Source organism: Urocitellus parryii, chromosome 3, assembly GCF_045843805.1.
Source record: "Urocitellus parryii isolate mUroPar1 chromosome 3, mUroPar1.hap1, whole genome shotgun sequence".
In the NCBI taxonomy this organism is placed as follows: Eukaryota; Metazoa; Chordata; class Mammalia; order Rodentia; family Sciuridae; genus Urocitellus; species Urocitellus parryii.
In genome coordinates, this window is record NC_135533.1 from 215474422 (window position 1) to 215488148 (window position 13727).

General features: G+C 57.7%; 3 protein-coding genes across 4 annotated transcripts; 2 read left to right on the top strand and 1 right to left on the bottom strand.

Annotated features, from left to right (window-relative positions):
* Nucleotides 1-287: 287 nt before the first annotated feature.
* On the top strand, nucleotides 288-2038 carry Pcp2 (Purkinje cell protein 2). 2 transcript variants are annotated; one of them, XM_026414970.1, is made up of 4 exons: nucleotides 288-338; nucleotides 912-1026; nucleotides 1190-1314; nucleotides 1919-2038. In XM_026414970.1, the coding sequence occupies exons 1-4, from the start codon at nucleotides 288-290 to the stop codon at nucleotides 2036-2038; spliced, it is 411 nt and encodes a 136-aa protein (XP_026270755.1). The 2 variants fall into 2 exon arrangements, with proteins under 2 accessions (XP_026270755.1, XP_077651957.1); XM_077795831.1 differs by lacking the exon at nucleotides 288-338 and having other exon boundaries at nucleotides 918-1041; nucleotides 1202-1314.
* A 67-nt stretch (nucleotides 2039-2105) lies between these two features.
* On the bottom strand, nucleotides 2106-3583 carry Pet100 (PET100 cytochrome c oxidase chaperone). The gene is made up of 4 exons (XM_026414971.2): nucleotides 3475-3583; nucleotides 2731-2817; nucleotides 2557-2589; nucleotides 2106-2250 (listed from the first exon to the last, which is right to left on the bottom strand). Exons 1-4 carry the CDS (start codon nucleotides 3508-3510, stop codon nucleotides 2167-2169), a joined length of 240 nt encoding a protein of 79 aa, XP_026270756.1. The 5' UTR covers nucleotides 3511-3583; the 3' UTR covers nucleotides 2106-2166.
* A 208-nt stretch (nucleotides 3584-3791) lies between these two features.
* On the top strand, nucleotides 3792-12834 carry Xab2 (XPA binding protein 2). The gene is made up of 19 exons (XM_026414954.2): nucleotides 3792-3863; nucleotides 5051-5199; nucleotides 5479-5602; nucleotides 5864-6061; nucleotides 6834-6968; nucleotides 7055-7219; nucleotides 8286-8430; nucleotides 8837-8988; nucleotides 9074-9193; nucleotides 9329-9460; nucleotides 9546-9677; nucleotides 9751-9864; nucleotides 11091-11253; nucleotides 11332-11522; nucleotides 11699-11821; nucleotides 11938-12109; nucleotides 12315-12444; nucleotides 12547-12656; nucleotides 12741-12834. The coding sequence occupies exons 1-19, from the start codon at nucleotides 3813-3815 to the stop codon at nucleotides 12800-12802; spliced, it is 2568 nt and encodes an 855-aa protein (XP_026270739.1). The 5' UTR covers nucleotides 3792-3812; the 3' UTR covers nucleotides 12803-12834.
* The last annotated feature ends 893 nt before the right edge of the window (nucleotides 12835-13727 follow it).

Here is a 13727-nt window from a genome sequence, read left to right on the forward strand (position 1 = left end):
GTCAGCTCTTGGGGCCTAGTTAGTAAGTGCCGCTGGGTCTGGTGAGGTTCACACCCAGGCTACCCTCCCTCCCACCCTGTGCCAGGCCCAGCAATATTCTGGGCAAACAATTATCTGGATCATCTTTATGGGGCTTAAGCTTGGGTGGGAGCAGATGGGGCATGAGCTGGGGATTTGGGACTAGAGAGGGTATCCACTCCCCCCACATCCTGGTTGTTTAAAAGGCCTTCCTGGCACAGGGCTGGAACAGAGAAGAGCAGAAAGTGGAGTCCAGTGGAAGAACAACAATGGAGCAGGGAGAGAAAGGAGAGGAGGGGGGCTCAGACCCCTCGAGCCAGGTAAGAGCGCCCCACCCCCACCTCAGCTCCTCCAACTCTCAGAGCCTGAAACTGACAGGACTAGTTAATTTGTAGGGCACCTAATTAGCAAGTGAGTCTCCGGGGTCCCCTGACCCATTTGTCACCACATGGAGGTGCTGATGGGCAGGTTTATGAACTGGTCCCTAGCCCCAAGGCAGAGGGCAAGGATCCTGGTACTGACCCCTAGAAGGTGGCAGGTGCTGGGACTTAGGGGTGGCTCCAGAGCCCCATTTTCTTCCTTTGTGTCCCAGACCCCAGCCCATCCCAGTCAGGACCCAATCTAGGACGGCAGGCAGGACGCTGTCACAGGCAGGCCTGTCCCTAGAGGTGGCACCACGTGAAGTGATGCTGCTGGCTGGGGCCCCTGGGGCAGGGACCAGCATCAAGGAAACTCATGTCTCATTCAGAGTAGCTCTGCAGAGCAGCAGATCGACAAGGACCATGGTAAGAGCTGGCAGAGCCAAGAGGGCAGGCTCAGGGACGGGTTGGGAGCCAGCTCACTGGGAGAGAAGGGGAGGAATCCCCCGTCAAACCAAGTGTGTCCGTCCCCAGGCGGGCTCACCAGACCAGGAGGGTTTCTTCAACCTGCTGAGCCACGTTCAGGGTGGTCGGATGGAGGAGCAGCGCTGTTCGCTGCAGGCCGGTCCGGGCCAGACTTCTGAGAGCCGTGAGCCAGGGCCTGGGGATGCTACCTGGTGGTGGGAATGGGGGAAGTACAGTGTGCAGGGGCAGCCTGTGGGGTTCGGGTGGGGGCGGCAGGGAGATGACCACGCCAGGCTCCTCTGGAATCCGTCTATATGTTCATGGCCATGTGTTTCTGCTCCATGCAGAAGACGGCTCCACACCCGAGATCGACAGTCTCATGGACATGCTGGCCAGCACCCAGGGCCGCCGAATGGATGACCAGCGTGTGACAGTCAGCACCCTGCCTGGCTTTCAGCCCATTGGCCCTAAGGTAGGTGATGTTCCATCAATGCTGATGACACCTACCAGGCTGTACTCTCTAACCTTGCTCATCCCTGGCCAGGAGTGAATGGGACCCCTCTCTCATCTCTGTCCATCTTCTGCTGAGAATTCAGTTAAGAAGACCAAGCAAGCCCCAGATACAGCAGACCTGAGAAGGGCTCAAGGTCACACAAGGGCCATTTAGTGTCAGAGCTGTGGCTGAAACTCATGGCTCTTGCCCCTACCCTGTCTGAGGGTTTTAAGAAAGAAAGAGGGAGAGAACAGGCCACCTTCCTGGGGCGACATCTCAGGGAGGAGGACACGGGAGCTCACTCACATAAGGAGCACATCCACACATTCCCACGTACCTATGCACAGCTGAGTTCTGATCAAGACCCCAGTAAGAGCCCTAAGACCTGCCACCTCACACCCAAACACCACCCTAAATGGCAGATAATGAAGCTAAACAGATTTCTCTATGGGGACAGAGGGGGCAGTCACACAGGAGGAGGAAGGGCACGGATTCCCATCAGTACCTTCTCTCCAATGTTTGTGTCATCTCTGACCTGTGCTGCCCTTGGTCCTCCCTCTGGCTGATACCTTCTCATCCACAGGACGGAGCGCAGAAACGAGCTGGGACCCTCAGCCCTCAACCCCTGCTCACCCCTCAGGACCCCAGTGCTCTCGGTTTCCGCAGGAACAGCAGCCCCCAGCCCCAGACACAAGCACCCTGAGGGCCCAAACTGTCCTGGGCCCCACTGGGCCCCTGAAAGCAAACAATAAAACACTAGCACAAGCAACAAGGAACTGAGTATGTGTTATTTCATGGGTGAAGGGGTTGGGACTCAAGCATTTGGAGGCCTCAGGAGCTCTGCTGGGCAGCGCGAAGGAGTTTCTCCTCCCGCTGCTTGCGTATCCTCTCTTTGAATTCTTCTAGCTCTTGACGCTGGAAGTGGGAAAGGGATGGGATGGGAAGGAAGGAGGGGGTACATACTCAGGTGCTGGACCCTCTCCCACCACCCTGTCCCTGGCTTCAGATTTCAGTATCTAAACTGGATGCCCCAGGCCAATTATAGGGAATCTAAGTGAGACCAGCTTCATCCCTCAAGAAGCCAAAAAAAGAAATCATATGCCCTTCTTCTCTCAGTTACCTACCCATGGTTAAGGGGAAAACTTCCATTCAAAATGCATCATGGCTATGGGGACCCAGACTCCTCTCTCCCTCTGATGGGATGAAAAGGAGGTTACTTACCTGGCTCTCCTTCTCAGGTGGCCACAGCTCCCTCTGTGGGGACAAAGTCACAACTGAAGGCACAAGCCAGGAGACTCAAGAACCCCACACCTAGGTCTGGTCCCCAGTACGCTGGTGCCCCACCCACTTCACCAACCGCTTGAATGAACAGGCGAATAATCTCTCTATGCCCACCTTGCGCTGTATGACATAGTCCTCAAACCACTCAGCCTGATTGGAAATCCAGAACATAGCCACAGGGAAAGTGAGGTAGAGTGTCATCTGCAAAGGCAGTGGGTACATGAACAGGGCCTGGGACCATCACCCCAGGAAGACTGCAGTGCCTGGAGGACAGACACACTCTCCGGCAGAATCCAGGACTACCTCCTCATGCTCTCCCCTATGAACCCCAGAACTCCCACTAAGGGTACAGAAAGCCTGGTCCCCATAATCCAGGAGGCTTTATTCCTGTGAGTCCCCTCCAAGTCTTTGTCTCAAAGAACACACAGATCCCAGCAGCAGCACAAGAGCATTTACTACAAAGACACCTTCTTGAGACCTCATTACTCCCCTAATCAGATGCAGGGAACACCTCAAAGCCAGAAGTTCTCAACTTTCAAAGTTCTTAGCTTCCCTAAGTCTAGGAGTCTCCCTGTCGGAGGCGCCCGCCCATCCACCAGTATCTGGAGCTTTCCTTCACTGAGCCGCCTGCCCACCCCCGAGAGGCCCTACTCTTAGATTCCCCAAATCCAGACGCTCCACTCCGACCCCCACAATGTAACGCCCCTCCAGAGTTCCCAACCGTCAAAGTCTCTCTCAAGTCTCCAGTGCGTTCTCCCAGGAGCGGCTCCCTCTTTGGAGTCCCTACTCTGTACAGCTTCGCCCCAAAACCAAGGAAATCTCCCAACCAGTTACCTAACCTACTCCCGAGTCACTGACCCGAAACACCTCCAGCTTCACCCCCATCTCGCTCATCTGGGTCTATAAACCCACTTCCGCCCAAAGCTGACCCCGCAGCAGCTAGACAGCCGCTCATTGGTGTTTCCTGAGTCCCGCTGCTGAAGCTGATTGGCCCATCAACCCCAAGATGACGTAATGTTCGAGCGCCTCATCCCCGCTTCCGGTCGTTGGCTCAGTCCACACGGAAGTCAACAACTCCAGCCTGACGGTCGAGAAGGGTACAGCCAATCGGAAACGAGTCTGGCTCGGAGGGGCGGGCCTTCAGTGGGAGACGTCTTTAAGTGCGCGACCTCGCCTGTACCTGGAGAGCCGGGAAGATGGTGGTGATGGCGCGCGTCTCGCGGCCCGAGCGGCCGGACCTTGTCTTTGTGAGTTCGTGGCGGGACTGCGGGTGGCCCGCGGGAGCGCATCGGGGCCTAGATGCCGCGGGGGATCGGGACCGGGACGCCCGAGGGATTTAGGACAACACTGTGCCTTTCCAAGGACGGGATGAGGGGAATCCCTGACGGGGCCGGATGGTGAAGTCCCAACCGAGCTGGCCACAAGTAAAGATCTAGTGTCAGAACCGGATTCCCGGTGGCCTAAAGAAGGAGCTGCTGCCGAGGCAAAGGGGCAGGAGTTTCGGGCTGGGGGCGGAAATGGGGGGCACGCCGGGAACTGGGGAGAAGGGAAGTTGCATAACTGGATCTTGACCCTGAAAGAACTGGTGTTTGAAGGCAAAGGAACCAGGTCAGGTCTGGTTTGTGGGTAAAGGCTTGCGTTCGGCAAAACATCCTATGTCTGGTTCCAAGTGTTATGGTTTCTGGGGTAAAGGCCTGGTGTGGGGGAGCTGCAAGAACCCTGGAGTTTGAAGAAAGGAATTGGTGATGTGGAGCCTGTGAGGCAACGACCCGCGAGATCCTAAATAGCCAAAGATTTGATGTCTGGAGTCAAGTCTACCATTTTCATCAGATCTTGGCATCCAGAGTTAAGGGCTTCACGTCTGGTCCATACATCTCTTTCTGGAGCAAAGGCCTAATCTCCAAGCCTTGGGGCAGAGTTGAGCTATATTATTGGCTGGTGGGATCTTAGGAGTTCAGCAGTTTGGTGTCTGGTACCGAGAACCCTAGTGACTGAGATAAAGATCTACTCACCTGGCTTGGAATGGTTGTGGCAGTGGGAGCTGGAGGGTCCAAAGATTTGGTGTGTGGCAAGAGGTGTTGTGAGGAGGTAAGGCAGAGACCTGGCATCTGGACCAGGGCCCTGGTATATAAGGAGCCTGGTGATGTGGACCAGCAAGTAGGTGGTGTGATTTGAGAGGGCTAAAGCTTTATGGCCTCATTATCTGGTTTAGATCTCTACTACTGAGAAGTCAGACTAACTGGGCCAGATCATGGGCAAAGGTCTGAACCAGCATCCTGGTGTCTGGGCATCTGGTGATTTGGATTTGATGGTGGACAGTGAGATCTGTGATCTGAGTTTAAATCTGGAGGTTGGGCATAAACCCCAGTGGTGGGCTGCTGCTGCCCTCAGACTCTGAGGGTAGCTCTCTCTTTTCTTTCTCTGGCCTTTGCAGGAAGAAGAGGACCTTCCCTATGAGGAGGAAATCATGCGGAACCAGTTTTCAGTCAAATGCTGGCTACGCTACATTGAATTCAAACAGGGAGCTCCCAAGCCCAGGCTCAATCAGCTGTATGAGCGGGCACTCAAGCTGCTGCCCTGCAGGTAGGCATACCTCTAACTGACCTGCCAACCAGGTCCCATCCCACTTGTCCAGTCATAATGGAACTGGCAAATAGATCCCAGGTGATTGCTATGTGTTTCCATCACTGGATGTGCATCCTCTGATAAGCCACCGCACTTCCCTAATGTCCCAGTCCTTCCCTCTCTTCCTGAGATTTGTCACCCTTCCTTAGTGCCTTTCTCCCCAAAGTTACCTCCTGGGATAGGAGGAAGGGTTCTGTGGGTTCACTAATGAATTGTCTGTCCCTTCCTATTCCCCAGCTACAAACTCTGGTACCGCTACCTAAAGGCACGTCGGGCACAGGTAAAGCATCGCTGCGTGACTGACCCTGCCTATGAAGATGTCAACAACTGCCATGAGAGGGCCTTTGTGTTCATGCACAAGGTGGGGAATTGGGAAAAGTGGAGCTCAGACTCCACAGAGGTGGGCAAAGCAGGAGGGATGAGCTCAGCATGGAAGGGGTGGAGGATTAAAGTCCTGTTGCCTCTGCATGAGATGTTGGTGCAGAGTCAGTCCTGGGATTGGGATTTCTGAGCTCTGCCATATTTATGTTCCAGATGTGATTGGGCCATAAGACCTCTGGCATCTGTGGCCAGGCCATGGAGCCCACAGCTCTGACCTGACCATCTTTTCCCACAATTCCAGATGCCCCGTCTATGGCTAGATTATTGTCAGTTCCTGATGGACCAGGGACGAGTCACACACACCCGCCGCACCTTCGACCGTGCCCTCCGGGCACTACCCATCACCCAGCACTCTCGTATTTGGCCCCTGTACCTGCGCTTCCTGCGCTCCCACCCCCTGCCTGAGACAGCTGTGCGAGGATATCGGCGTTTCCTCAAGGTGAGCCCAGGGGGCTGGTTCCCCAGGTTGGAGTTCACAAATGGTGGTTCACTGGGACACTAGCCCCATGCAGATGTCATCCAGCAGACAGGATATGGATATGGGGAGAGGGCTCCTGGAGGCACCTAGAATTTCTGATTCTTTATTTTCCAAGTAACTTGCTAGCATCTGCTCCACATTATACATAGGGAAGATGCAGGGGACAGAGTAAATAAGATAGATGGTTGTCACCTGCATGAAACTTGCAGTCTGAGTGGACGGGTACACAGGAGTTGACTGTGTGAGCCATAGTAAAACTATGCCATGGGGAGGGCCAAGAATGGGAGATAACAGCTATGGGATGTGTAATAGGCCTTTCTGTTGGGCAGAGGTACAGACAAAGTGGGGGTGGGACATCATTTGCTCAAACTTGGACCATTTTTTACATGGCAAACCCTTTGCATGATGTTGTTTGGATAGGGGCTTGTGACAGAAGCAGTCCTGGTTTGTGTAGAGCAGACCCTGGGAGACTAAACTGCAGCATTCAGGACTGGGGTTGGACCAATGGGATCAAGACTGAAGAAAAGGGCTAAGACCAGACCAGTCAGGATTGAGGCTGGAATAGTGACCCAGGCTGGACCACCTTGGGGCTGGGGCTGGGTCAGAAGGGCAGGCTCTTGGCCAGGAGGACAGTGGTGGGTAGGTGGGTTATAGGAGGCCCAGAGGCAATGGATCAGGAGGGAGGTGTGGCCCTGTGGCGCCTCTGACTCCAGCGGTGTTGGTGGGTCCCCAGCTGAGTCCAGAGAGTGCTGAGGAATACATCGAGTACCTCAAGTCGAGTGACCGGCTGGACGAGGCTGCACAGCGCCTGGCCACTGTGGTGAATGATGAGCGCTTTGTGTCCAAGGCCGGCAAGTCCAACTACCAGGTGGGCCTGTGAGGAGATGGGGACAAGGCAGGAGGGCTCCTCCCTCCAAGACCAAGGCTAAGACTCCCACACCCTGCTCCCTGCAGCTGTGGCACGAGCTGTGTGACCTCATCTCCCAGAATCCGGACAAGGTGCAGTCCCTCAACGTGGACGCCATCATCCGCGGTGGCCTCACCCGTTTCACCGACCAGCTGGGCAAGCTGTGGTGTTCGCTGGCTGACTACTACATCCGCAGTGGCCACTTTGAGAAGGTGCTTGGGCCCCTTAGCCTTGCATGTGGGGCAGGTCTTCCTCTGACACTTGGGGGACATTCAGGAACGTCGGGCATGGGCAGAACACACATGCAGACGTACTGTTTGTGATGTGTATACACACACGCGCCATCTTGATAGAAAGGCCAGGCAGGGCAGCCCTGCAGCTGAACACACCTGGGGCCAGCACATCTGGGTTCAGGATCGGGCTCCTGGCTGTGTGCCCTTAGTCTTGCCAAGCCTGGCTGCCCCTACCTGGGTTCCCTTGCCTGTGAGGAGTTATCTCTGAGGTTCAGCAGAGCACCAAGCAGGTTCCTGATGTGGGGGTCCATCCCTCAGGGTCTTGTGTGCCTGGTTGTCCTTGTCATGGTGCTCTCATCATCGGGAGTGGAGTGTCAAACTTGGGACAGGGGAGTGGGTGGAGCTTTGGGAATCCCCAGAGGGCTGGCTGGGGCTCCTGTGGTCTGAGGGAAGGTGGGAACAGGGCTGGAGTGAGTGAGTGGGGGAGCAGAAGCAGGAGCAGTGCAGGGTGGGAAAGGGGAGTGAGGGCCTTGCAGGCAGGGGTGACTCTTCTGCTCCTTCCACAAGAGTGTCCTGCCAAGCCCAGCAGGGGCAGTGGGCAGGACCAGGCAGGGCCGGGAGTGGAGAGATGGAGCCATGAGGGGGTGGGGCTGGTGGTTGGGAGAACACGAGGTGGAGAAAGGGTGAGGTGGGTGTGAGGGGTACTCAAGAGCAAAGGTGGAGCCCTCTGTGACAAGTAAGGGTGTGGTTCCTGGGGGAGGACCATGGCGACTGGCATGGTGTTGGCCTTACTGGGTACAAAATGCTTTACACTGGTGTCTCAGTTGAGCCTCGAGGTCCCTTTGTACAAGGGCTGTCACCCAGTTTACTGAGGACTCTGCAGCTCCCAGGGCAGGGAGGATGGGAAGTGCTTCATGCCACCCCTCAGAGCCTGCAGGTGCTGGGGCACCTGGAAAGGCCTTGCAGGATCCCAGCGGTGCCCGGGATGGCGAGCTCACGTGCCTCCCCCTGCCAGCGCTTCCCCCTCACTGCTCCCATCCCACAGGCCCGGGACGTGTACGAGGAGGCCATCCGCACTGTGATGACCGTGCGGGACTTCACACAAGTGTTTGACAGCTATGCCCAGTTTGAGGAAAGCATGATTGCCGCCAAGATGGAGACTGCCTCAGAGCTGGGGCGGGAGGAGGAGGGTGAGCCCTGCGGCAGCCTTCGCTGGAGGCACTGAGGATTGGGTGGACCTGGAGGGTGGGGGAGAGGGCGATTCTGATTGGCCAGGACAGGCAGTGAGTGGGTCTCACATGGGGACATCTTCAGGAGGCTCAGCCAGGGGCGTGTGGGGAGAGATGGGGGAGGGAGGGTGGTTAGTGGTGTTGGGGGTCCTGGAGCAACAAGGGCTGGACGCACTGCCCAGGCTCAGGTCAGAGCCTGGCAGAGCAGGGGAGCAGGAGGACTGGTGCAGAAGGAGAAGCTTCCCGAGGGGCTGGGGCTGGAGCCAAGGCGGTTGCTTGGCTGGGGGCTGGAAGGGGCCAGGAGGCCAAGCAGCAAGGCCCACACCCCCACCTCCCTGGCCCTTGTGACCACCTCTGTGGTTCCCAGATGACGTGGACCTGGAGCTGCGCCTGGCTCGCTTTGAGCAGCTCATCAGCCGGCGGCCCCTGCTCCTCAATAGTGTCCTGCTGCGCCAGAACCCACACCACGTCCATGAGTGGCACAAGCGTGTGGCCCTGCACCAGGGCCGCCCTCGGGAGGTATGTACTGGCCCCCTGGCCCCAGCCCGCCCCACCCTCACCTATAGGGCCCGCCCCAGCAGCCTGGTTGACTCTCTTGCCCCAGATCATCAACACCTATACGGAAGCCGTGCAGACGGTGGACCCCTTCAAGGCTACAGGCAAGCCCCACACTCTGTGGGTCGCGTTTGCCAAGTTTTATGAGGACAACGGGCAGCTGGACGACGTAAGTGCCATACTGGTGTGCATGTGTGAGCGGGTGTGAGCACAGCCTCATCTGTGGGTGCACTTGCACGTGCACTCTCATGGTGGGGTGGTGAGATTGAAGGGTCCCAGCCTGTCCTCTGCCTGTCCCTGACAGGCCCGCATCATCCTGGAGAAGGCCACCAAGGTGAACTTCAAGCAGGTGGATGACCTGGCAAGTGTGTGGTGCCAGTGCGGGGAACTGGAGCTCCGGCACGAGAACTATGATGAAGCCCTGCGGCTGCTGCGGGTGAGGAGAGGCGCAGGTCACCGGTGGGTGCAGTGGGCAGGACAACCCCTGAGTGCCCCTCCCACTGCTGCCATCTCCCTTGCAGAAGGCGACAGCGCTGCCCGCACGCAGGGCTGAGTACTTTGATGGCTCAGAGCCTGTGCAGAACCGCGTGTACAAGTCCCTGAAGGTGTGGTCGATGCTGGCCGACCTGGAGGAGAGCCTGGGCACCTTCCAGGTCAGCTGCCGTGGGGAGAGGGGTGGGGACTGCCCAGCCTGGAGCATGCCCCAACCCCTGCCTCTCCCCACAGTCCACTAAGGCTGTGTACGACCGTATCCTGGACCTGCGCATAGCCACGCCCCAGATCGTCATCAACTACGCCATGTTCCTGGAGGAACACAAGTACTTTGAGGAGAGCTTCAAGGTGAGGGCACACGGACATGGAGGTCCCAGACTGGCTGCTCCTAGTGTGGGGGGCACGGTGTGTGTGCTCAGCTGTCACTGTGGTGACCAAGTGTCCCAGAGTAGGGGACTCAGAACAGCAGCTTTACTCTCAAGGTGTAGGAGACTAGAGGTGCGGCAGGGTTGGTGCCTCTGGGGCCTCTCATCTCAGCTTAGAGATGCCTTCTCTCCCTGTGCCTCATGTGTCAGCCCTCTGTGTGCATTTGTGTACTGTTCACTTCTGTTTTTGGTACTGGGGATTGAGCCCAGGGACAATTTACTACTGAGCTACCCACCGAGCCCTTTTTTAATTTACTTTTTTTTTTTTGAGACGGATCTTACTAAGTTGCTGAGACTGGCCTCAAACTTGTGATCCTTCTGCCTCAGCCTCCTGAGTAGCTGGCAGTACAGATGTGCACCACTCCACCCAGCCTCATCTTTTACAAGAACACTAGTCCACAGTAGATCAGGGCCACTCTAACTGCTCATTTGAACTTAGTGCCTTCATCTCCAAACAGGCTTGTGTTCTGAGGTTCTGGGTGTTAGAATGTCAGCATGGTCATGTGGGAGGCCACAGTTCAGCATCTAACAGGCAGTCCTGCCTCCAAGTACATGGGGCAGGATGTTGCTAGCAGTATGTGGCTGTCCTTCCATTTCCCAGGGGACAGGTTATAGGTGGGGGGTTCTTACGTGTCCATGTGTGAGAGGCCCCACTCCACCGCCAGAGTGGTTGGGAATCCCATAAGCAGACAGATGGGGAGGGCACCCTGGGCACCAATGTCTGCAGAGGTCAGGAACCACCTCTACCTCACCTATAATGTCACCTAAGAGGTGACAGACACCATATTGAGACCTGCCACTGCTTCCCCCCCCCCCCCCAGTGGACACAACATCTTTATTTTATTTTTTATGTGGTGCTGAGGATCGAACCCAGCACCCCGCACCTGCCAGGCGAGTGCGCTACCGCTTGAGCCAGCTACCGCTTGAGCCACGTCCCCAGCCCTGAGACCTGTCACTTCTTTATCCTTAGATCCCTGCAGTGCGTTGAGGGAGACAGGGCAGCGCATGTATGTAGGCAGGCTGTGAAGTGGACGGCAGGGGCCTGTTTGCTGAGCCTGAGGGAGACTTGGCAGCCTCCTCCCAGGACCACCTGAGGGTGACAGGGTGGTCAACCCCCTGCACACTCCTACACTTGCTCCCCTGGAACAGGCCTACGAGCGTGGCATCTCCCTGTTCAAGTGGCCCAATGTGTCTGACATCTGGAGCACCTACCTGACCAAATTCATCGCCCGCTACGGAGGCCGCAAGCTGGAGCGGGCACGGGACCTCTTTGAGCAGGCGCTGGATGGCTGCCCACCCAAATACGCTAAAAGTGAGGAAGCTGTGGACTCCCTGGTGCCTGGGGAGGTGTGGCGGGCTGGGCTACTGACCCTCTCCTCCCATCATGCAGCCCTGTACCTACTGTATGCGCAGCTGGAAGAGGAGTGGGGCCTGGCCCGGCATGCCATGGCTGTGTATGATCGTGCCACCAGGGCTGTGGAACCCGCCCAGCAGTATGACATGTTCAACATCTATATCAAGAGGGCTGCTGAGATCTACGGTGTCACCCATACCCGTGGCATCTACCAGAAGGCCATTGAGGTACCCGCCAGCAGGGGTCCCTGAGTGGATGAGGGGCGCCTGGTAGGCAGAAGGATCCTGCACGTGGGGGCTGGGAGCCCACGCCTCATTCTGGAATCCCAGGGTTGGTGACAGTGTTGGGATCCTTCCAAGCCCCCTCTGCCTCATGCCTGCCTTCTTGATTTCCCGGCGCCCAGGTGCTGTCGGATGAGCATGCGCGGGAGATGTGCCTGCGGTTTGCAGACATGGAGTGCAAACTCGGTGAGATTGACCGCGCCAGGGCCATCTACAGCTTCTGCTCCCAGATATGTGACCCCCGGGTAGGTCTGGGGCCAGCAGGGATGGAGGAACAGGCACCGAGGAGGTGCAGCCCAGCAGCTGGCTCACACATGCACTCCTGTCCCCCCGCCCAATCCCTCCTCTCCCACCGCCACAGACCACTGGGGCATTCTGGCAAACATGGAAGGACTTTGAAGTTCGGCACGGCAACGAGGACACCATCAGGGAGATGCTGCGGATCCGTCGCAGTGTGCAGGCCACATATAACACACAGGTCAACTTCATGGCCTCGCAGATGCTCAAGGTGTCGGGCAGTGCAACAGGCACAGGTGAGCAGCTCCATCACTCCCCTGCCATGGCCATGTCTGCACCCTGCTCTCAGAGTACCACCGTCCAACCTTGACCTCGTGGGCCTGGGAGCACTGAGAGCTCAACCTGGCCTTCCTTGCCTCCACTGGGAACTCCTTGGGGACCTTGGGGTGTGTGACATGCCTGAGGGAGAACCACTGAGTGTCTGAACCCCTGTCCCTCCAGTGTCTGACCTGGCCCCTGGGCAGAGCGGCATGGATGACATGAAGCTGCTGGAGCAGCGGGCAGAACAGCTCGCGGCCGAGGCTGAGCGGGACCAGCCCCCACGGGCCCAGAGCAAGATTCTTTTTGTGAGGTGAGGACCTGGGCAGGACAGGGAGCCAGCTGTGCTGGGCAAGGGAAGGCACGGGGGAGGCTGGTGAGGCCCCCTGCTGAAGCAGCATGGCCACTCTCCCAGGAGTGACGCGTCTCGAGAGGAGCTGGCAGAGCTGGCTCAGCAAGCCAATCCAGAGGAGATCCAGCTGGGTGAAGATGAGGACGAGGACGAGATGGACTTGGAGCCCAACGGTCAGTGACCACCCAAGTAGTGGGCAGGCCCGGGGCCGGAACCCCTCCAGGGGAGTAACCCCCCCTCTCCCTCCTTTCCCACAGAGGTTCGGCTGGAGCAGCAGAGCGTTCCAGCCGCTGTGTTTGGGAGCCTGAAGGAAGACTGACCCCTCCCGCAAACCCCCCACAATACAGTCTATTTTTATGTCACAGTCTGTGCCTTCTCCTTGCCACTAGGTGCTTCAAGAGTTGCCAGTTCAGGAGCGCCCTGGCCCTGGGCCCTGATTGGCTGGTGAGGGAGGTGGGGCAGCCGGGCCCCAGGCCAGATAGACACCCTGCCCTCACCCTGCAGAGCCAGTTCTGGACGCTGCATGGCCAGTCCCACTACCACCTGAGGCCTCCAGTCAGGGCTTCCCAGATGCCTCCTGGAGCCCAGAGCCTGGGAGCACCTGACCCCCACTTCCCAGGTCTCACCAACGCCTGCTCACCAGGACTGTCCTGGGGCTCTGCTCCACAGTCCTGAGCTGTGGGGTGTGGGGCGTGGGGCAGGGGGCTCTGGCCCAGCTCTGTGGACTTATTAGCAAGGTGCTTCTGTCCCTGGCAAGGAGCCAGGCCATGTCCGGGGTGTGGTCCTTAGTCCTAAGCTCTGGGAAGCCACAAGCAGGCTCTAAGCTATTAAGGGGTTTTAGGCATCAGGGGACATAATCCGATTTCTGCTTTAGCAGGTCACACAAGATGCTGTGGGCAGGAGGCAGCTGGGGACGTGAGGAGGTCCAGGCTGTTGGATTGGACTCGGGGTAGTCATGGGACCAAAGAGCACTTTAGGCGGTGAGCTGCCCAGGACTGGGCAGTGGCAGGGAAGCCAGGCCCTGCTCGACTTGGGTAGCCACACGAGCCTGCACCTGAGACGGCTAGTGCGATGCCAGGAAGGCAACTGGATCCTCAGACGCAGGGCTCGGGAGGGCAGCACAGAGGCCCTGGCCCTCAGGCAGCAACAGCACAGAAACCAGGCAGGCTGGCTCCAGGGGGAGGCGAGAGGACAGGAGGAGTTGGAAGTTGGCCCTGGACCAAATGCAGGAAAGGCCAATAACA

Excerpts from the sequence above, each read along its gene's own strand:
- Pcp2 (XM_026414970.1), top strand. The coding sequence starts at position 288 with ATGGAGCAGGGAGAGAAAGGAGAGGAGGGGGGCTCAGACCCCTCGAGC. Across the intron at positions 1,027-1,189 it reads GGGCCAGACTTCTGAGAGCC|AAGACGGCTCCACACCCGAG; the intron begins GTGAGCCAGGGC and ends TGCTCCATGCAG. Across the intron at positions 1,315-1,918 it reads TTCAGCCCATTGGCCCTAAG|GACGGAGCGCAGAAACGAGC; the intron begins GTAGGTGATGTT and ends TCTCATCCACAG.
- Pet100 (XM_026414971.2), bottom strand. The coding sequence starts at position 3,510 with ATGAGCGAGATGGGGGTGAAGCTGGAGGTGTTTCGG. Across the intron at positions 2,818-3,474 it reads TGAAGCTGGAGGTGTTTCGG|ATGACACTCTACCTCACTTT; the intron begins GTCAGTGACTCG and ends CTGCCTTTGCAG. Across the intron at positions 2,251-2,556 it reads CACCTGAGAAGGAGAGCCAG|CGTCAAGAGCTAGAAGAATT; the intron begins GTAAGTAACCTC and ends TCCCACTTCCAG.
- Xab2 (XM_026414954.2), top strand. The coding sequence starts at position 3,813 with ATGGTGGTGATGGCGCGCGTCTCGCGGCCCGAGCGGCCGGACCTTGTC. Across the intron at positions 5,603-5,863 it reads CCTTTGTGTTCATGCACAAG|ATGCCCCGTCTATGGCTAGA; the intron begins GTGGGGAATTGG and ends CCACAATTCCAG. Across the intron at positions 7,220-8,285 it reads GCAGTGGCCACTTTGAGAAG|GCCCGGGACGTGTACGAGGA; the intron begins GTGCTTGGGCCC and ends CCCATCCCACAG.